Here is a 21,884-nt window from a genome sequence, read left to right as displayed (position 1 = left end):
AGCTGTTGCTTTGCTGCAAGGCCTGTGCCGGCTGGATCGTCTGCAGCTGCTGTGCTTCAAGGCCTGTGCCGGCCAGTTCGTGTGCCGGCTGTGCTTGCCTGCAGCGGCCTGGTTCTGCAGGCTGTGTTTGCCTGCTGCCTTTGCCATGCCATGCCCACTGCCCCTGTTCACCAGCCCCGTTCAATTTTTGCTTTGCCCCCCCCCCCTGTTAATTTCCATGTGCGCCAGGATCAAGGCAACAGTTTGCAAGCTGCGAGAACTGCCCTGTTGGCAGCTACAACACGGGCCTGCAGTGGCGGCCCGTGCACCGTGCTTGCGTCCATCCATCCGTTGTGCTCATTGCGTGTGCCACTTGAGCTGGCACGGAGACTGCGTTTGTGCAGCCCATGCACCGTTGTGGTTCACTGGGTTCATTTTCAAAAGGGAAGGCCTTGGACTGCGTGTGAGCAGCCGGCCACGTTCCCTGTCACCTGCATTGTTTGAGCCAGAGACTGCATGCGAGCAGCCTGGCTCCCTGCTAACTGCTTTCTTTTTGCAGAGTCCATTGATCCTGGGCCATGGTTTAGTGTAAAATTTTTAAGTTAAAGGTAAGATGTATTGTAAATATGAGTGCGCCCCAGGCATGTCTGTCTTAGCGCCGGCAATTTTATTTAAGTCGTCCGTGTGAGTGGGTTTGTTTAGTTAGTTGCTCAGCCCTCAGGTTATTTATTTTGGGGACACGAATACCATGAATGTCGCACTCAGGGATCCGTAGGTAAAACGTACTAGGGGAGAACTACACATGATGGCACACGAAAATTTGACGACTCGGGACGAGTCTGTAAAAAGGGGAGGGGGTAGTGTTGTGGTTGAGGAAATTCGCAAACCACCATTCAGGTCCCGTAGGTGAGATATCTCTGTAAGTATATGTGTAGTTAGCCCCAAACCCGTTGTTTAGTGGGAATAAATGTCATTCATTCGGGCTGCGACCCTTTAAGATAGCCGTTTTTCTGTTCTATCTTTATTTTGAGCCAAACACGTCTCAACCGCCATCACACAACAACCACCAACCGCAATGCCGCTTCACAACAACAACAACAACAACAACGCCAACAGCCACGACCTTTACCGTCACAACTCACTCTGGCAACCATCGCATCACCGCCATTCACCGTGGCCAGGGACCACCACAATAAACCCTCCACCACCTTCACCTCTCCTCCTTCTGCCGCCATTCCCGCACCGCTTGTGGGCACCAATCCTGGACTCGTACAGGGCACGCGCCGAGCAGCGGGTGCAAAAAGCGGCCTTTCCGGGGAAGTCGGATCAGGAATGATTCACGCCCACTTCTGTTCCGTCCTATCAGCGAGCGCGGGGCGATTTGGCCCCGCCTCCAGGCGCGTCGGAGTAGAATCGATATATGCAAATTCGAGGATCAGGAATGATTCACGCCCACTTTTCCTCCGTCCAATGGGCGAGCGTGGCTCCGCCCCCAAGCCGATCCTGATCCAAAAATCTGCATATGGTTTCTCCTGCTGACTATAAAGCGCTGAGCGCGGGGCGAATAGAGTGAGTGGAGGTGTTTCTGTTTCGGGCTCGGGCGAGTTGGAGAGGTGTGGCAGCGGCAGCGGCAAAGGGAGAGAAGAGTTTCTGTTTCGGGCTCGAGTTGGAGAAGAGTTTCTGCTTCGGGCTCGGGCGAGTCGTGGTGGCGGCGGCGAAGTGTGGCAGCAGCAGTCAAGACGGGTCTGGAGGAGAGGCGGTCTGTCGGGGAGCTGCAGAGAGGAGAAGCCGGGAACGCGGTCGAGGGCGCAGTGGAGTCGCTCGTCGCGGGACCCAAGCAAGCCAGCTATCCTCTTTCCCCAGAGCATCAACAACCCCTCCCTGTTCCCCCCCCCGCGCTGAGATAGTGCGAAAAGGGGGGCCCCGTTCCCACCCCATTCCAAGCAGTGCCAGCGAGGCCCGCGGAGGAGCGCGGAGTCGGGGCGCCGCCGCCATTTTGCGGCTCATCACCAGACGGGTAGGCTCGACGCGGTCTCGGCCCCAGGCCCGTCTGCCCCCTTGTAGTTGAGGGTGGCCCCTTTTTCTTTTGCTTTGGAGTATATGTGTTGTCGGCGCCGTCTCTAAAGTAAAACTGTGTAAGTGTTGCCGTGTGCTTGCGTAGTTGGGAGTAGATCTGCATTGTGTTTCTTTTGTTGCATTTGCTTTTGGTGCATAATTGTTGTGTTTCTTTTACATTTGCTTTTGGTGCATAATTGTTGTAATTGTATATGTGTGCTTTCCGTTTGCCGCGGAATAAACGTGAATTATGTTGAACTGTTTTTCCCGTTTCGCTTCGTCTTTTCTTTAATTGAATCTCCATCTTACTTCACGTAAAGGGTTGGTCGTGGGCTAAATACGCCCAATAACTAATCGGAACCGTCGAGGTTGACGATAACACCGCTCGGTTATCCCGATAGTACGGAACGGGTCGCTTAAAGTGGCCCGTGTCCGAAGTCGACCTGCGGCGAGGTGCGATCGCCCGGTCTACCCTCCGTGTGGGTACTTAGGTAGGTCTAATTTGGCGAACTACCCTATCCCACGCGGGGGGCCGATTGGCACGATCGTGGTGAGGCCGAAAGGCCCACCCATGACTAGTTCCCGGCGTTAGTCCGAGAGGGTCACGACTGAATTGTCCGTCCGGTGGGCGATATATATATATATACATATATATACATATACATATATATACATATATATGTATATATATATATATGTATATATATGTATATATATATATATATATATATATATATATATATATATATATATATATATATATATATATATATATATATATATATTGTTGCGAATTCGCACCCGCCGGCGTGCGAGCGGCCACGTAACTCGAATCGCGGCACGTCGCCCACCGGACGGACAATTCAGTCGTGACCCTCTCGGAACAACGCCGGGAGCTAGTCACGGGTGGGGGTTTAACCCCACCACGATCGTGCCAATTGCCCACCCGCGCAGGATAGGGTTGCTCACCAAATTCGATCTACCTAAGTACCTGCGCGAATGGTCGACCGGGCGATCGTACCATGCCACAGGCCGACTCCGGACACGAACCGCTTAAGCGGTCCGTTCCGTGCTGCAGTGATAACTGAGCGGTGTTATCGTCGGCCTTGACGGTTCCGATTAATTACCAGGACGTTGAACCCACTACGAACCCATTACGTGATGCAAGATGGAGATTCAATTAATAGGAAGGAGACGAAGCAGAGCGGGAACAGTTCAACAAGCAAGCATTTTATTCCGCGGCACACGGAAAGCACGTATATACAGCCATACAGAATGCACAAAAAGCAAAGGCAAGAAGAAAACAGTTGACACTGACCTAACGCGTACACACGGCAACACTTGCACAGTTTTACTTCACAGACGGCGCCAACACACATTTACACAAAAGCAAAAGAAGGAAGCCACCCTCACAGACAAGGAGGCAGACAGGCCCATAGGCCAAATGTGCGCGGGACCAAGAGGAGCGGCCAGGTCCGCGAGACCGGGCAGGTCTTTCCCGCGTCCTCGTGACGCGTTGGCGGGCAAGCCGCAAAGTGTCCGCGCCGCTTTGCCCCGACTTCATGCCCCTGGCGTGCTCGTTGGCACCACGTTTGGGGTGGGGGAGGAACGGGGCCCCCTTTGCACTATCTCAGCGTGGGGAAAGGGGAAATTGTTGATGCCCTGGGGGAGGGGAGTGGCTGGCTGGCTTGGGTCCCGCGACGAGATGAGCAATCCCCCACACCGCAACCTCGTCGCTGACCGCCGTCCTTCTTGGCCTCGGACCCAAGCTCCCCTGCCCCGACCAGCCGCCCGCAGCTCCACTGCGCGCAGTCGACTCAACTCCACCAACGCAACGCTCCACGCTCCACGCTTCTCGCTGCTCTCACAACCAACTCTCCAGTTCTACACTCTCCTGCCCTCTTCTCAGTTCCACACTCTCCTGCCCTCTTCTCAGTTCCACACTCTCTTGCCCTCTTCTCAGTTCCACACTCCCCTGCCCTCTTCTCAGTTCCACACTCTCCTCCCCTCTTCTCAGTTCCACACTCTCCTATCGAGTCGCCTTGCGCTCATCTCTTTATAGGTCTCAGGAGGCACCGATATGTAAATTCCCGGATCAGAATGCGATTGGAGGTGGGGCCACACCGCCCCCCCCCCCCGGTCAGCCATTGGTCGAGCAAAAATGGGCGTGAACCTCACGTGATCCTAAAATTTGCATAGACGGACATAGACGGAATTCACCCACGCGCGCCTGGAGGCGGGGCCAAGCCGCCTCGCGCTTGCCCATTGGACGGAGGAGAAGTGGGCGTGAAGCATTCCTGATCCGCGGATCGACGTGTTCGGTCTCCATGGCCGAACAGCTCCGGGAACATGACGTTTGGTGTTGACTGGCGGTGTTTGGGAATGGCCGTAGAAGTGATGATGTGGGATGAAGTTGTGAAGGTAAAGGCGAAGGTGGTGGTGTTTGCGAATGGTTGTAGAAGCGATGATGTGGTAGCGTAGGTGGTGGAGGTGGCGTCGTTGTCGTGTGGTTGGTGCTGTGGTGGGGATGGCGTGGTTGTTGAGATGCTGTTTGTTTGAAATAAAAGATAGGGAAAGAAAAACGACTAACTCAAAGCGTCGCAGCCCGGATGGATCACAAAAAATCCCTCCATACAACGGGTTTGGGCTAACTATACATGTACCTCTGGAGATATCTCACCTGAGGGCCCTTTATGGTGTAATGCGAATTTCCACAGCCAGAACAATATATATATATATATATATATATATATATATATATATATATATGTATATATGTATATATATATATGTATATATATGTATATATATATATCTATATATATATATATATATATATATATATATATCTATATGTATATATATATGTATATATATATATATATGTATATATATATGTATATATGTATATATGTATATATATATATATATATATATATATATATATATATATGTATGTATATATATGTATATATGTATATATATATATGTATATATATATATATATGTATGTATATATGTATATATGTATATATGTATATATGTATATATATATATATATATGTATATATATATGTATATATATATATATATGTATATATATATATTGTTGTGGATCTCCACCACTCCGGTGTGCGGGCGACTGCTTTTAGCTAATTCGCGGCCGTACGTGCCCACCGACCGTGGCAATCCTTGTCGCAGCTTTCGGATCAATGCCAAAATCCAGCTACGGGTGTGTTTTTAACCACACCGTAAATCGGCCAACTCTTCTGTCCACGCACGACAGGGTTGATCGCCGAATTTGTCGATTTACCTAAGTATTCGCGCAGACAGAAATGCCGGGGATTTACACCTCGATGGGACCCGTACGGACACGAGCCGCTTTATGCAGCTCACGCCGTTTGCGATTGCTGAGCGGTTTGTTATCGCCAAGCCCCGTCAGAGTCGATTATCTTTTCAGCTATGAAAAAGCCAGCTATTATTCCGAACGCAATTACGGCAGCTCAATGGAGGAAGGGACGCAACAAGCAGGTAAATATTCAAACAATGACATTTATTTCACACGCATGCAGTCAATGAAGCAATGGGGGTAAGGGACAGAACACGAGCAAAAAGACCTATAGCCGTTGTCTATTTATTACGTAATGTACAGGCACTTAACAGTTCTACTTAGCAGACAAGGCGCCACAGACTTCCATGCAAAAACCCCAGAAAAGAACAAGACCCGAGCCCGTAAGCCTTTAATATTTGCTCAGAGCTGGGATGACCGGAAGGCTCTGAGAGACCGAGCAGGCTACCTGCCACCCTCTTGGTGACTTACTGGGCGACCCTCGATGCCTCTGCCCGAACTCGTCTCGACTCCAACAACACCTTCAAACGGTGCCTCCAACGGCGAACCGGCTGGCGACTCCTCTCCAGCTCCGACTCGACCAACTGCTCCCGCTCTCCACACCGATTCCACCGATGTCCTCCCCAATTCTCTCACAACCGCCAACAACTCACTTGGCGTCGACCTGCGCCTCCTTTTATCGCTCCGTGCGCTCGCCCCCAAGGGGAGGGGCCTCGGTGGGCTTTTCCACCCCAAATCAGCGCCCTCCTTTACTTCACCTTTGAACCCTCATTTTGGCGGGAACCGCCCCGATCAAAGGCGAACGTGGTCGATGGATGCTCTGGTAGTTGTTATTGTCTTTGTCGTCGTTTCTGGAGATGATGCTGGCGTAAAGATGGCATTGTTTGTGGAGATTATGCTGGCGGAAAGATGGCGTTGTTTGTGGAGATGATGCTGGCGGAATGTTGTTCGTTTTAAAAGAATGATAGAAAAGAATAATGGCTAACTCAAAGATGCACAGCCCGGCACATGAATAAATCCCGTTAGACATCAGTGGGGAAATCTATTCTGGACACACACTTATCGACATAACTGATCTTCGGGGGAACCTGAATGGTGTTCTGTTAATTTCCACAACCGTAACAAAATGTATATGTATATATATATATATATATATATATATATATATATATATATATATATATATATATATATATATATATATATATATATATATATATATATATATATATATATATATATATATATATATATATAGTGCCTGATGAAGCTGGCTGCGGAGCCGGTGAAACGTTGCCTGAGGCTGGGTCTGCTCTCGCTTTTTTTTGTTCAAATTAGCGGAATCGATGCAGTTTTTTACTTTTGGTTGGAAGTGTCTTCTTCTTTAAAAAAAAAAAAATTATATTTATATATTTATATATGTGATGACCACATTTGGAAAACAAATTGAGAGGAATAACCTTTTGGATAGGTCAAGGAAAGGTAAGGCAGATAGGTCAAGGCAGAGCAAGGAAAGAGCAATAGGTCAAGATGAGAAAGGAGGCATTAGTAGATAGAAAGACCACCTACCTGTCTGTGATGTGAAACTCATAGACTCAACTTCTTTGTGGGAGATTCCAATTATTTGAAGTCCTTGGTTTCCATGGTGTCAAGCTGAGCCAGGTGTGAGGCAGGGGTGCCAGCCCAGAGGAAGGACTTTTGGAAGGAAGGACTTCACATGATGGAAGATGCCAAGTTTCCAAGTGTCTTTGGAGGTCATCTTTGAAATGTGGTTTACCCAAGAAAGATCATGGCTGATAGTGAGACTCAGGAGGTTGAATGACTGAACTTCCACAAGAGGATTGTTAATAACCCCAACACCCCACCCCCCAAATCATCTGGCAACACCTCCTCCCCCCCCTAATCGACTGATGAGGGGGGGGGGTGCCAAATGGGCCTTTCGGGCAGACAGGATGAGTGTCTGGGATTTGTCAGGATTGAAAAACGTATTCTAAGTGTTTGACCAGCTTGTGATTCTATCAAGGTCTGAAGAGAGGGAAGAGGCTGCAGCTTGCCTATCTGAAGGATGAGAGATGTTGTGGCAGAGAGTAGAGTAATCAGCAAAGATATAAAGGGTAAAAGAGATGAAACGTTTGACAGTTTTATAATATATGAAGACCTCATGAAAGGAGATTGATGATATGTAAGACATTGTTAATTATGCCTATGGAGTTTGATGATGATTTATGAAGTGGTGATCCTCAAGATAGGAAACAATACAAAGGAACAGACACCATCCTTTCATTTACATGCGATGTGGCTCAAATTTTTCTTTTTTAAAGATTTAATTTCAATTTTGTTTTTTCTTTTCGTTTTTCTACAATGGACAATAGTCAGAGTAATGATCAATGGAGAAGATGATTCATGGAGCTGTCATCTTTTTCCTTTTCATAATTACTTGCCTCGGTTTTCTTTGTTCTTCATCTTTGGCAGTCAATCAGAAGAATGTGCTTCGAAATATGCTTAATATGGCTGTAGCTAAGATTGATCCAAATCCCACACTTGTGAGAAAATTATAAATATTTTAACCCATACGATTTGTATAAATCTGCAAAAAAGACCCGACATACTTCATGATACAGCACTCCTGTTAGCACCACACCGGAATAACATTTTATCTTCGGTAAAGCTTGAACCCTGAATCAGAAAGCTCAGAGGTAACAATAATGCCAATTGATCTGTCTTTACCTTTCATTCCTTCATTGATCATCTTGTAACCCATCCAACTTTGTCTCGCATTACTCCATTGTTGTCTTTACAATGTACTTTAGTCTCCTATCTCAAATTATGCATTCGTTGAACTTTATAATGCTTTCCATCTGTGATGTGCTCTGTCATCCCTAGTTCATCCTTTCGGAATATATCATATAAAAACCTACTTGTTGGCTGCTACACATAACTTGGACGTTGTTTCTGAGTTTATTGCATGTAATTTGATTAAAGAAGATGAGAAACTCGCAAGGTTGAGAAATGCAAGTCGATTTGAAACATGAAATGATGCGTGTGACGTGCCACGTGTGGTTCACAGCCACCGCCATTTGGAAACAATCTTGCTGCTGCCACAGAAATTAAGGAAATCACAAAGTAGCATTTACTGCTTTATTTATTTATTTATTTTATCATTGTTTGCATGTTAAAGCAGATGCAGAGAATTATCTACTGATTGTCAGATCTACTAATTATCAGTTTTAAAATGTGTGTTAGTTCACCTTGTTTAATGATGGTGTCAGATAATAATGGGATTCAGATAGATTTTGCAGTGGGAGGGGTGGGGAACAAATTTAACATCTACTTATTAGTTATGCAAATTTGTTGGAATTTAATCACCCTTTCCTTCTCTTCCCACCCTCGACTGCCCCACCACTGTGTGATCGAGCAGCAAACCTCTAACTCGGCATGCTGTTTCCAATTATATGGTCGATCACACCTGTAGAGAAAACGAGAAATTGTGAAAACTACTATATTTGAAATTACAGAAATATATTTTGACCGAGTACATGATAATTGATAAGTCCATAAGTAAGAGCCATCCACAACCATCCTTGATCATGTTGTGGAACGTTGGCCAAGGCCCTCACCTTTTTCTTTTTCTTTTTTTCTTCCACCCTCACTTTTTCACCTTTTATTCGCTTTTAAATTACTTTTCTCCACAACCACTTGAGTGATTGGCGCAAAACTTTCAACATAGGAGTGCCTAACCATGCAGAAATTTTTAAGAAAGTCACATGATTATTGCATGGAAAATGTGCCTGGTGTCCCAAAAAGTCTGCTTTCAGTGGGCACGGGTTGCAGGGTGTTTCACATATCAGTACTAAATGGCCTCGACCTGCCTTCGCTCGGCCTCAGCCAAATTTCAAATTCAAATGACATTGTTCCAGCTGACATTTCTTGATCGATGCACTGTGATATAAATTGTACTTTTAAAATATCAATTCCAAGGACATTCAAAGACAGTGTGATTTGAACTTGGGAACCCAGCATATTGAGAGGTGTGCTCAACTGGGAGCATCGAAGAGGTCAACCCATGACGTCATGGGGAAAAAAAAATACACACCTTAAGGGACTTGGTGAAAATACGTTTGCTCGTGTGTGACAGTCGTGAGTAAATATCTATTTGTGTGGTGAGAACCAATACTGCCACCATTGTGAAACTACTCAACGTGTGAGACATTGTCATGACTCTTTGGCATTTATAATTCTTTTCTTGTTCTTCCAGTATCATTTTTAGGGTTTTCTTTGACAATTTAGACATAACTGGCTGTGTGGAGATGGTGACACAAACTGAGTTGGCTTGGCACAAACTTTCCGGGAGAGTAGATGTGGGGTTGTGGGAGGGGGGGGGTTCGTTAAGCCTTGTATTAACTCATTATTCATCAAATATAAACTTTTGTATTGACGAGGAAGCAGGTTTTAAATGATCAAACAATTGTAGTACAGTGAATTGCTTCAACCTTTTGTACACCTGTGGGTGTGATTCAAGCAATACATTGTCTTCCATATTCAGAGTTGCCTTGTGGTGAGCAAATAGCAATGGAATTATGCATCCAACCTGGGATATTTTCATTGTCTGTGGAATATGCACAGATGTTGCCTGTGATGGGGATCCATTTTTAGCTCCAAAGCAAATCCAACCAGCAAGTTATTTGGTTTAAGTAATCCTCGACAGTCGGGCGATAATGAACACCACCGTGTGTACTACTGTTCCCAATTGCAGAAAGAAGACCAATGGTACGCGGCCTTACTCGGACTCACCTCCGGAGTCTTTATTTGTCAACACGTTGGGTATGCTCATCATGGCTTACGGAGGTTGTGTGCTGTTTTCCGTCACACGACCTCAGTGGCAATGGCCTCAAGATGACCACTGGGAGGTGGACTCTGAAAGTGGAACAACTGAAATGAAAGGAATGAGGAAATAGTTTGTCATGCAAGATTTGTGTTGACAGCATCACATATGGTACGATTTGTCTCACCCAAGTGTTAACCTGACCTTTAAAATGCTTTGTCCTACTTCCATTCAATGGCACGTGAGCTCCTGCCCTGTGTTTCTGACCTTCATAAAGTGCCCATGATAACTCGGATGCAATTTAAACAATGCTCTTGAAGTTGCAGCTGAAAGAAACTAAGATTAGGTTTTTCATTCCTGGTTGCATTTAGTTGAGCAAGTTGAGCATCTGGTGAAAGGATTGTCGGTATAATTTTGTACATTATTGGTTCTTTTGACAGCTGGTTTGCTGTTCTTTCCACCCCCACCCCGCCTTATCCCTCCCAACTGCATTCTTTAACGGGTGAGGTTTTGGGGGTGATTAGATGATACTCATAGTCCTCATACAAGGGAAAGTGGTTTTCATAATAAAAAAAATAGTGGGAGAGTTGCTTGTTGGTTATCTTGCGATGCCATGTGTTTGCTTACCCAACGTTGTGGTACCATGAAACCTCAAGCAAATTGCTTTCCTTTGTGCATTTGGCAAGCTACATTTAATGAAAGGAGACTGCATTCCAAAGAAGATGGCCCTTTTTTGGAAGGTTTGGGTTGCAGCTAATTGGATGTTTGTCTTATTAAACGTGTTTTAAAGCTTTACCTTGGTTTACTGGAGCACATGTCAGGCTCATTTGATGCTTTGGCTCACAAAATGGAGCATGAAGCGTGAATTCCATACGTTTGGGTATCTCTTCAACTAATTAATCAGCTTTGCAAAGAGAGGTGGATGATTATCCATGCAATTGTATAACTTTAAACGTTTAAATAGACTTTGTGCATCGCAAACCTTTAATTAACTATGTGTTGGTGTGTCTGTCATGTGTGCGCATGTGGTTTAAAAAATTTGAAATTTTTTTTTTAATAACCTTCCTTTGCAGATCCCATTCACCACCACCATTCTTTGTTTTCTCTTGCTGGGTTTTCTCAATTTGTAGCAATGTTCCAGAATCTGGAATTTTATATCGTTCGTTACTTACACAAAGCTATTTAACTCCTCGTAGTCCCATAGACTGCTGTTGTGCTTTGTCACTCGTTAACCACTACAACCTCTCCACTCCAGCTGAAATTAAAAAATAAATAAATAAATTCCTATTTAGCATTTTTGTACCAATTGGCCATCCCACTCCTGAATTTTATAATGTGTGATATGTTTCTATACACTACTCATTGTGCCTTTTGTGGGGACTGTAACACAGCACCTACGATGATAATAATGAGTTCTCTTCCAAGGAACTCCATCGCAATAAGAGGCCATGAAGCCGGCACTGTGCCATGGTTGCTTGTCCATGCTCTAGTATATCCTTATTAAATGTGGAACGTCAAGCAAAGAAGCAGCACATGCCATTTTTAAAGTCTTTGGCGTTACTCGGGCAGTGTTTGAACCCCCAACCTCCCAGATTCAGAGTGGGCGCTCGAACCATTACACCAGAAAATCTGGTTGCAAATCATTGTCTTTCTGCTTCCCTCCAGGGCTTCAAGCAGGCAGTCCACCACCATCTCATTTCACCTACAACTCCACTCATTCCAAGCTATAAATCCTCGTTTACTTTCAAATCCCATTCGACAACTTTCATTGGCACACCAGCCCAGTATTAGATCTCAAACTATTCCATGCTGCTGTCGTTAATTTTCTTCTTTGATAATTTTGGAATCATTGTATTTAGTAAGATGAGTCCTGACCAGTTATACTTCAATCAACGTTCAAAATATTGGGTTGTTACATAATATATTGACTTATTGTACTTCATTGTTGAGCTTTGTCCAAATCATTATTGGGCCATTCTTTTTTATTAATTTTTCATGGCCAACCACTGAAAGAGGTTTAGTCTCTTGAAATTCTAGGCCTCTGCATCAGCCATGCCCTATCCTGGGCCAACCACATAGCAAAGCTGATCTCTGAAGCCAGTGGAAAACTGAGCATCTTCTGTCAGTCCAAGCCTTTCCTTGAAAAATCGGAGCTAATCAGTCCTTGAGGCCATTGTCCATATTTCATTGGGGGACTGCTCTCACCTGAATTTGGCAACCCAGCATTATGTCTCTCCTGGATTCTGTGGAATCAAAAGCTCTCAACATGATGGGACTCTGACAATGAGGCTGAAGCACAAGGCCTGTTGATATCACTTGCAGGCAGGTCAGTGGCATTTTTTTTTTTGTGCTATATCTTCCTTTGCTCTAAGTCCTCCGACTTGACTCTTCCCAGAACCTCCAGGATGTATGCATTCCCCTGTAGTAACTTTATCCTCATTAAATCTCCACAATCCAGGCTGATTGCACACACCAACTATTTTGTCCCTCACTTCTGTCTCGGTCACTACCTTCCATTTTCAGTACTATTACACACTTCCTTCCATGGCTTCAAGCAAGTAGGGCACTGCCATCTCCTGTCACCGCCCCCCCCCCACACTATCCTTACCCATAATATTTATTACCCCCATCAACCCTTCATAGCCCAACCTTCTAACTTGTACTTTATTGTATTACTTCTCCTCCTATCACTCATCTTTTCCTGTTTGTTCATTCCCTTGTTTATTGTGTCAAACTGTTGCTCCAATGCCAGTGCATACCTGAATTGCCTTGCTCTTCCATGAGCCTCGATATTGTAAAGAAAGAACATTATACCATCCTTCTTGCGAAGCACCACCAAGTCAATTGTAAGCATAAGAGTGTGTAAGATGCATTCCTAATTATGTAAACTAACAACACTTAATGGGTGATGTGTGGGTAGTAATCTTTCACCTGGCTGGACCCTTAAAGGTGGTTGTTTAATCGAGGCTAGCTGGTTCTGTCATGGTGTAGCTCACAAATCGCTCCACATATGTGGGTGCAGGAGCAAATTAGTTAACTGTACATTTTAATATCAATGAAACTCAAGAGACATGAATGGCATAGGATTTCTTCTTTGAATATTGTCTTGATTTGCCTTTTCATAATGTTCATGGTATTTTCATATATTATATGTGCAAGTAAATTATTAACTTATTACCTCCACCACCTATAAGGTGAAGGAACTTATGTTTTCACCTCTCTCTGTTCATTTCTTGCAAAATTGAAGATTTCTCAAGTATATTGGTCAGTTGATTTTGTTATTTTGTCAGACAGACAGACTGACAGTTCGTTTGTCTGTCTGCTTATCACCTACAGGTCACAATTCGAAACAAATCTTCACAAAACTTCACCACATGGTAGAGTTTGTCATAAGCAATAAGCCTATTGTTTTTGAAGTCAAAAGGTCAACATCGGCCAAAGGTCAACAACTTAGGTGAGATTTCGAAAACCCTCAATTTTCATCCGATTGACTTGGATCCGGATCTGGATCTTCACCGAAATCTAATCTGTTCGTCCTTGTCACAGATTGAACCTGTCCACAAAATTTCAACCAGATACATCCCCAGCTTCTTGAGATATCTTGTCCACAGACAAACAAACAGACAGACAAAAAGGGGTGAAAACATAACTTTCTTCACCTTCGGTGGCCGAGGTAAAGATGGCAACTCCACAGGAGTCTTAGTGCATTGAATGGTTCAGCGAGACAAGATCCAACACACAAGTTCAGTGTCATTTTCGTGTAAGATAATGAAGGAATTCGCTATCGCAGATTAGTATCAGAGAGTGGTACAAGAGGTTTAAGGAGAGTGGAAGTTGTCAGAAACAGAAAAGTACCGGTCGACTAAGCACAAGTGCAGCAGACGTTGAACGAGTGTGTGAATCATTTCAACAATCCCCCAGAAAATCAATTTGATGCACATCCAGAGAACTGGGACTATCAACCACCACTGTACACTGGATACCATTGACCAGAGTCGCAGGGCCAGGCTGAATGGCAGAGCTGAGCTGTTCAGGGAGCTGAGGCGTAAAACGGTACGTGCACCGAGGGTGGACAAGGAGGCCTATGTGCGAGGAATCTGTGAGGGGGTAGAGCATCACCTGTGGACAGGTGATTCTCGTCCCGCTTACAGGGGAATTCGCGCATTACGTTCATCCAAGCCCATCCCTCGGAGCACTGCAGTTCGCGCAGAGAGTGGTAGGCTCTTGACAGAGGAGTCTGAAGTGAAGGCCCGCTGGGCCGGTTACTTTGAGCGGTTGTACCAGGCTGATCCCCCAGCTGTCGAGTTGGATGTCAAGGGTGTTACAATCCCTGTTGCTGACCCTCGAATCAACTGTGGTCCACCTTCGCTTGTGGAAACACGGGCTGCGGTGAACCAGTTGAAACGTGGCAAAGCTCCAGGGATCTGTGGCATCCATGCTGAACTTCTCAAGGCTGGTGGAAATTCTGCACTCGTGTCGTTGCATGCAGTTTTGTGCTCTGCCTGGAACACAGGCATCATCCCAACTGACTGGAAGAGGGGCCTTGTTGTCCCTCTCTGGAAAGGGAAGGGTGATCGCCAAGACTGCAACAACTACCGAGGGGTGACGCTGCTCTCAGTGCCGGGCAAGGTCTTTGCTCGGATAATTCTTGATAGGGTTCGCCACCATCTGCTTGAGCACCAGCGTCCAGAGCAGTCAGGCTTTACACCAAAGAGGTCAACGATTGACCGTATCCTTGCACTTCGTGTCCTCACCGAACGCAGACGAGAGTTTCGGCAGGGGCTGCTTGCAGCCTATGTTGCTCTCTGTAAAGCGTTCGATTCAGTGAATCGGGATGTCCTCTGGAGGATTCTTGGTCTTCGTGGGGTGCCACCAAAACTGATCGATCTGATGTCTGAACTCTACTCTGGTACTGAGAGTGCTGTGAAGTGTGGTGGTACCATCTCTGACTTATTTCCAGTTGTTACTGGAGTTCGTCAGGGATGTGTACTGGCCCCCACACTTTTCAGCACTTGTATGGACTGGATTTTAGGGAGGATGTCGGAGAGATCAAGTTGCGGTGCATCGTTTGGCAATGTCAAGATCTCGGACCTTGATTTTGCAGATGATGCAGTCATCTTTGCGGAGACTTTAGACATCCTCTTGGGGGCCCTCGAGTTGCTGAATGAGGAGTCGGAACCGTTGGGATTACGGGTTTCTTGGGTCAAAACTAAGATCCAGGCTTTCGGTGACATATTGGATGCTGCTGTCCTGTCTGTGTCTGTTTGTGGTGAGGATGTTGAGGTCGTGGAGAGATTCACTTACCTTGGCAGTGATATTCATGTCTCTGCTGGCTGCGAGTCAGAGGTCAATAGACGTCTGGGTCGGGCCTGGGGAGTCATGGATTCACTGGATCATGGGGTGTGGCGCTGCCGGTACCTGTGCGGGAGGACGAAAGTCCGAGTCTTCAGGTCCTTGGTACTTCCAGTCTTGCTCTATGGGTGCGAGACTTGGACTCTGACCAAGGATCTGAGACGGAGACTTAATTCCTTTGGTACCAGGTCTCTTCGGAGAATCCTTGGCTATCGCTGGTCGGATTTTGTGTTCAACGAGCGGTTGCTGAGAGAGACTTGGATGAGATTTGTTACCTGCATAGTCCGTGAGCGTCAGTTGCGGTTGGATGGACATGTGGCTCGTTTTCCTGACGCTGATCCTGCTCACCAGATTCTCTCAGCGAGGGAGTCTCATGAGTGGAGGAGGCCAGTGGGCCGACCACGTGCCTCATGGTTGCAGCAGGTTGACCATCATCTCAAGGAGATGGGGATGGGCCTGGCATCTGCCTGGGGGATGGCCAGACGGAGACCCCTGGAGTACCGGCGGAAAGTGAACGCAGCGACGCGCTGTTCTGGCACATGCTCCCATACCTGACCTGACCTGACTGTACACAGGATTTTGCATAAAACACTAAAGCTTTATGCTGACAAGGTGCAGATTCTGCAGAAACTTCAACCAAATAACACACCCAAATGCAAGGCATTTGCCTTGGAAATGCTTAATTGCATAGAGGATGACGAAGATTATCTGAAAAAGATCATGTTCACAGACGAAACTTGCTTTCATGTATCGGAGAAGGTCAGCCGGCACAATGTGAGGATCTGGGGCTCTAAAAAACCCCATGGTCATTGAACACATACGTGACAGTCCAAAGGTCAATATGTGGTGTGGCCTTCTCCATGATGGCTTGGTGGGTCTGTTTTTTCATTTTTATTTTTTGCGAAGGATAGTGACCTAAACAATTTACATGAACATGTTAGAAGGATTTGCCTTTTCACAGATTGAAGACCTGCAACCCGATGTCATTTTACAACAGGATGGCGCTCCCCACATTGGGCCTTCGTTATTCGAGCCGTCCTGAATGAAAAATTTCCAGGTCTCTGGATTGGCCGAGGTGGACCATCGGCCTGGCCCCCATGACCACCAAACATAACCCACCTTGATTTTTTTCTGTGGGGGTTTTTCAAAGATATTGTCAACACGACCAAGGTGGCAAACCTGCAGGATCTTTGTTCTTGGATCACAGCTACATGCACACTGGTGGATGCAAACATGCTGAGCTGCACATGGCAAGAACTTGCGTACTGCCTTGATTTCCTGCACTCGACAAATGGAGCTCACATTGAAGTGTATTGTGGTGTGCACAAAATTTTATGAGTTTCTGTGTCATTTGAACCAAAGGGTATCATTGTATCATTTGTGGTTCTAAATATATTAACAGCCAAAGTTGTTCTGGTCTTTTTGGCTGTTACAGGTACCATGTTAAAGACATTTATATAAGTGGTATCAGGAACTTCCCTCTTTTCAAAACGTTTCTGTGTCAAAAACGTGAATTATATTCCAATGGCACCAGGAAACTCACCTGCTCTTGGGAAGAATTTGTGACACTGGCTGTAAACTCGAGTAAAGTATTGTTCTGGATCCGGAGTTCGAGGCTCGGGTCCCTCTCGAACGGCTGGTCCTGAGGCCGCTGGGCACATATAACTCAACACAACTGGCAGGTTTCTGGGCAACCACGAATGCCAATTGGCACAGCAAATCCGGGCAGGGTTGCACTACTCGTGATACGTTACCTGTGGACAGCCAGTCCATTAGAACCAAGTGCCCTCAGCACATTCGGATTACGGCCGAGCATTACACATTGAGTGTGTGCTTGCTGACAAAAGCAAATTATTTGGTAGAACTTCCTGTCGAAGTATACTTATGCACTGTGTTCGACCATTAAAGGAAAAGATAACCGAGACAGATTGGAAATATCAACAAACAATTATTTATTGCAAATGCACAAGCAAGCAATCATTTAAAGCAAAAGAAAACAAAAGGCACATAAGAGCAGATTTAACCTTAACATGTATTTTTCTTAGCAATCTTTCTTACACAAAAGACTTGGCCATCATTCACTCAGGGGAGAAGAATAAACCAAGAACTTGAAAATAAAAGTGAAGTATGGAGAAAAGAAAAGCAGTCTTTTCTTTTCTCCCTCACTTCACAGCCTGACAGCTGTGCAAGCCCAAATGTACTAGAGAATGTGGAGGGATAGGGATGGGGAAGATGGGCATTGGTGATGTGGCACGATGGGACACATGGCCTCATCCCGGAGGTGCCCTGACTCAGTTGGCGAGTCCTCTTTGGCGTCCCAGATATGCGACTTGCCCTCCTGTGCCTCAGATTCCTCCTCCTCAGGCCCCGTCGATGAGATGCCACCATTCACTCTTTGTCCTTCGTGGCTGACAGGATCGAGACCACACACACACACACACGCACACACACACACACACACACACACACACACACACACACACGCACACACACGCACACACGCACACACACGCACACACGCACACACACGCACACACGCACACACGCACACACGCACACACGCACACGCACACGCACACACACATATGTGTGTGTGTATATATATATATATATATATATATATATATATATATATATATATATATATATGTATATATATGTATATATATGTATATGTATATATATATATATATATATATATATATATATATATATATATATATATATATATAAACCCTGGTGTTGGCGCAGTGGTTAGGGCAGCGGCTTGGGATCCAAAATGTCCTGAGTTCAAGCCCCGTTGGGCCACTGAATTAATACACCAGGGGGTTGACTCAGCCTGTCATCCTTCCGAGGTCGGTGAAATGAGTACCAGTGTACTGGGCCGGTGTATACCCCGGTTAAAATAGGTGTACCATATCCCTGTGTCGTAAGAGGCGACCAGGGTTGCGTCAGGAAGGGCATCCGGCGTAAAACATGTGCCAAATCACTATGCGGATCATATGTTGATCCGCTGTGGCGACTCCTAACGGGAGCAGCCGAAAGAAGAAGAAGAAGGGGTTGACTCAGCCTGTCATCCTTCCGAGGTCGGCGAAGTGAGTACCAGTGTACTGGGCCGGTGTATACCCCGGTTAGAATAGGTGTACCATATCCCTGTGTCGTAAGAGGCGACCAGGGTTGCATCAGGAAGGGCTACCGGCGTAAAACATGTGCCAAATCACTATGTGGATCATACGGAAGATCCGCTGTGGCGACCCCGAACGGGAGCAGCCGAAAGAAGAAGATATATATATATATATATATATATATATATATATATATATATATATATATATATATATATATATATATATATATATATATATATATACTTCCCACATGGTCTGCTGAGCAGACATGTAAGACATTGGCCATTTTAAAGCTTGCAGTGTTAGTGTGAGAAAGTTTTGAGGACATCTGAAGACAATAACTCAGTGGGCTGTCACCGTGCAAGTGATCAAGTGCTGGGTTGAGTCAATTTTTTTCCACTCGCCCCACACAGGAAATTATTCCTGTTTATTAAATTTCTCTGTGAGGTTTATTTCTAATATGTGCACACTCGTACACATACACTGGGTCTGCTGATCAGGCACGTGGGACATTGGCCATTATGAAGCTTGCAGTGTTAGTATAAGAAAGTTCTGAGGATATCCAGACTCAATAGCTCATTGGGCTGCCACTGTGTGTATGATGTGGTCCTTTGGTTTGAGTCAGAATTTTTTCATGCCAGCCCCACACAGGAATTTATTCCTGTTATTTTTTTAATTATTATTTTTATATATGTATATATTTTAAATTATTTTTATTTTTATTTGTTGTATACCTTGTCAAGGCTCGTATGATGGCTAACACACAATCTACAGCAACGGGGGCATGGGACAAGAGGGGCGGGAGTGGGAAGGACAAAACAGTGGGGAACAGAGACATAAGGGGATCTGTGGAAGGGAGTGGGATGAGGTGGAGAACACGGGTGAACAAAGAAGCGGGATGGGGTGGGTGTACAAGATGGACATTACAGGGACTTTCAGGAAGGAAAACAGGGAATTTGAAGGAGGTTGGTTTGGGGTGGATTAATGGGGGTAGAAAAAATCAAGGATTTGGATGGGGGACGATAACAGGTGTTGGAGAACAGCTGTTTTGAAGGCCTGGAGGAAAGAATGGGATTGAACAGAGTGAGGGAGTTTATTCCAAAGGCGGGGGAAAAGGGGAATAAAAAGGTGAAGGTGAGCCATGATTCGTGATTTTCATAGTTTTACGAGAAGGGGGTTGTATAGATACATTGTACCTTGAGCGCCCTGCGGAAATATGGTGGGGACAAATCACAGACACAGCAGGGGGGGGGGGGCGAGACCGGAGAGTAGATGGTAGAAGACAGAAAGACCACCGAACTGCCTGCGTTGAAAGAGTGAGAGGCCCAAAGACTCAGCCTCATCGCGGGAGATGCCAATGATCCGAAATGCTTTAGTTTCCACAGCGTGAAGCCGAGAAAGGTGGGAGGCAGGAGCACCAGCCCAGAGGGGAGAACAGTACTCCATCAGGCTGTGGGCGAAAGCTTTGTAAGTGGTCAGGAGCTCAGGTGAGCCAAGGAAGGACTTTGCACGACGGAGGATTCCCAGTCGGCGACTGGCTTTGGAGGCAAGGTTGGAAATGTGGCTTTCCCAAGAAAGATCATGGCAGATAGTGAGACCCAGAAGCTTGAAAGAAAGGACTTCTTCCAGAGGAATGTTGAGAAAGTTGATGGGGGGGGGGGGGTTTCTAAACGGTCCTTTCAGAGAGACATAATGAGAGTGTGAGATTTGTCCGGATTGAAAGACATGTTCCAAGTGTTGGACCAGTTTGTGATTTTACCCAGATCTGCAGTCAGTGAAGCAGCTGCTGCTTGTCAATCTGAGGGATGACAGATGGTACGGCAGAGGGGGGATTAATCAGCAAAGAGAGAAACAGGATTTTCCAGAGAGTCAGAGAGACCGTTGATGAAAACCAGAAAAAAACAGGGCCCAGAACGCTGCCTTGAGGAACTCCAGCCTGGACAGGAAGAGGGGATGAAAGAACTCCGTTTAGGGCCACACGTTGACTGCGACAGGAGAGGAAGTCTGCGAGCCATGAGTGGAGATGCCCTTGGATACCATAGGAGGAGAGTTTGGTGAGCATGGCAGGGTATCAGACTGTCAAAAGCATGCGATATGTTGAGGGATATGGCTCTGATTTCATGTCCGGCATTGAGGACCTCCATCCATTGTTTGAAGAGCAGAAGCAGCATATCCAGGGTAGAGTGACCTGGTCTGAAACCAAATTGATGATCGGAAATCAAGCCATTGGAGAAGAGGAAGAATTTAATGTCTGAAGCGATGATGGATTCCATAACCTTGCTGATGATTGGAAGAAGGCTGATTGGTCTGGAGTTGCAGGGATCTGTTTTTGCACCTTTTTGGGCAGGGCAGTAATGTTTGCTGATTTCCAAGCAGATAGCTGATTACCTTGAGCAAATGAGAGGGTGAATGGAACAGAGAGAGGGTGAGCAAGAGCAGAGGAGCAGGTTTTTAGGACATGTGGGCTGATGCCGTCTGGACCGGTTGCATAATCTGAGTTGAGGTTTGACAGCAAGCTCTCCACCTTGTCAGGAGAAAAGGACACAGAGTCCAGGGACAGTTGGGTGTGACTGGGTAAGGTGGGTAGAGAAAGTGATGGGTTTCGGACACAAGATTTCGATGCAAACACCGAGTTTAGGCATTCATCCTTTTCACGTGCGGTATCAGCAGTGCGGCCATTTGAGGTAAAGTTGAGATCCGGGTCGGGAAGTTGACCGATTGAGTCAGTCCCAATGAGTCGCAGAAAGCTTTTGCTGAAGCACCATGACAGGTGAGAGAGGTACCCACACCTTGCCAACTGGCATGATGACAATTGAAGTCATGACATATGAGGAAGAGAGAGTTTGGATGAGAAGATAGAAGTTGGTCTATGTTTTCGGATAGTGCGGTGTAAATGGAGTCATCACTGTTTGGTGGACGGTGCAGTACACATATAAACATGAGGTGGGAGTGGAGGGGAAGCCGTAGCCAGATGTATTCCTGGGGGTGTGGGGGTGTGTGGGTGTGGGGGAGTGAGGGCAGTGCATGGAGAGTGAGGAATAGTGTCTTTGATGAAGAGAGCAACTCCTCCACCAGGTCGAGGCTCAGGTCTGTCAAACCGGAGGAGGGAGTAACCAGGGAGAGATACTTGGGAGTCAGAGACGTCTTGAGGGAGGAAAGTTTCTGTTAGGCAGATTATGTCTGGTTTGTCAGTGGCAAC

At 45.9% G+C, this 21,884-nt stretch overlaps 1 protein-coding gene across 2 annotated transcripts in view; it reads left to right on the top strand.

Annotated features, from left to right (window-relative positions):
- Positions 1 to 16,977, top strand: part of LOC147029849 (plasma membrane ascorbate-dependent reductase CYBRD1-like) — a 77,549-nt gene extending 60,572 nt beyond the window's left edge. Inside the window, exons 4-5 of one of the 2 annotated variants that reach the window (XM_085873258.1) lie at positions 10,137 to 10,376; positions 16,519 to 16,977. In XM_085873258.1, the coding sequence (XP_085729384.1) occupies positions 10,137 to 10,338 (202 nt within the window). In that variant the 3' untranslated portion in view covers positions 10,339 to 10,376; positions 16,519 to 16,977. Of the gene's footprint in view, positions 1 to 10,136; positions 11,001 to 16,518 lie in introns of those variants that run through there. The other variant, XM_085873257.1, reaches the window with a different exon arrangement.
- Positions 16,978 to 21,884: the final 4,907 nt, after the last annotated feature.

The sequence above is a fragment of the Eptatretus burgeri genome, chromosome 3, assembly GCF_056783735.1.
Source record: "Eptatretus burgeri isolate ZD-2024b chromosome 3, Ebu_testis_v1, whole genome shotgun sequence".
Taxonomy (NCBI): Eukaryota; Metazoa; Chordata; class Myxini; order Myxiniformes; family Myxinidae; genus Eptatretus; species Eptatretus burgeri.
This window is presented reverse-complemented; position numbering and strand designations above follow the sequence as displayed.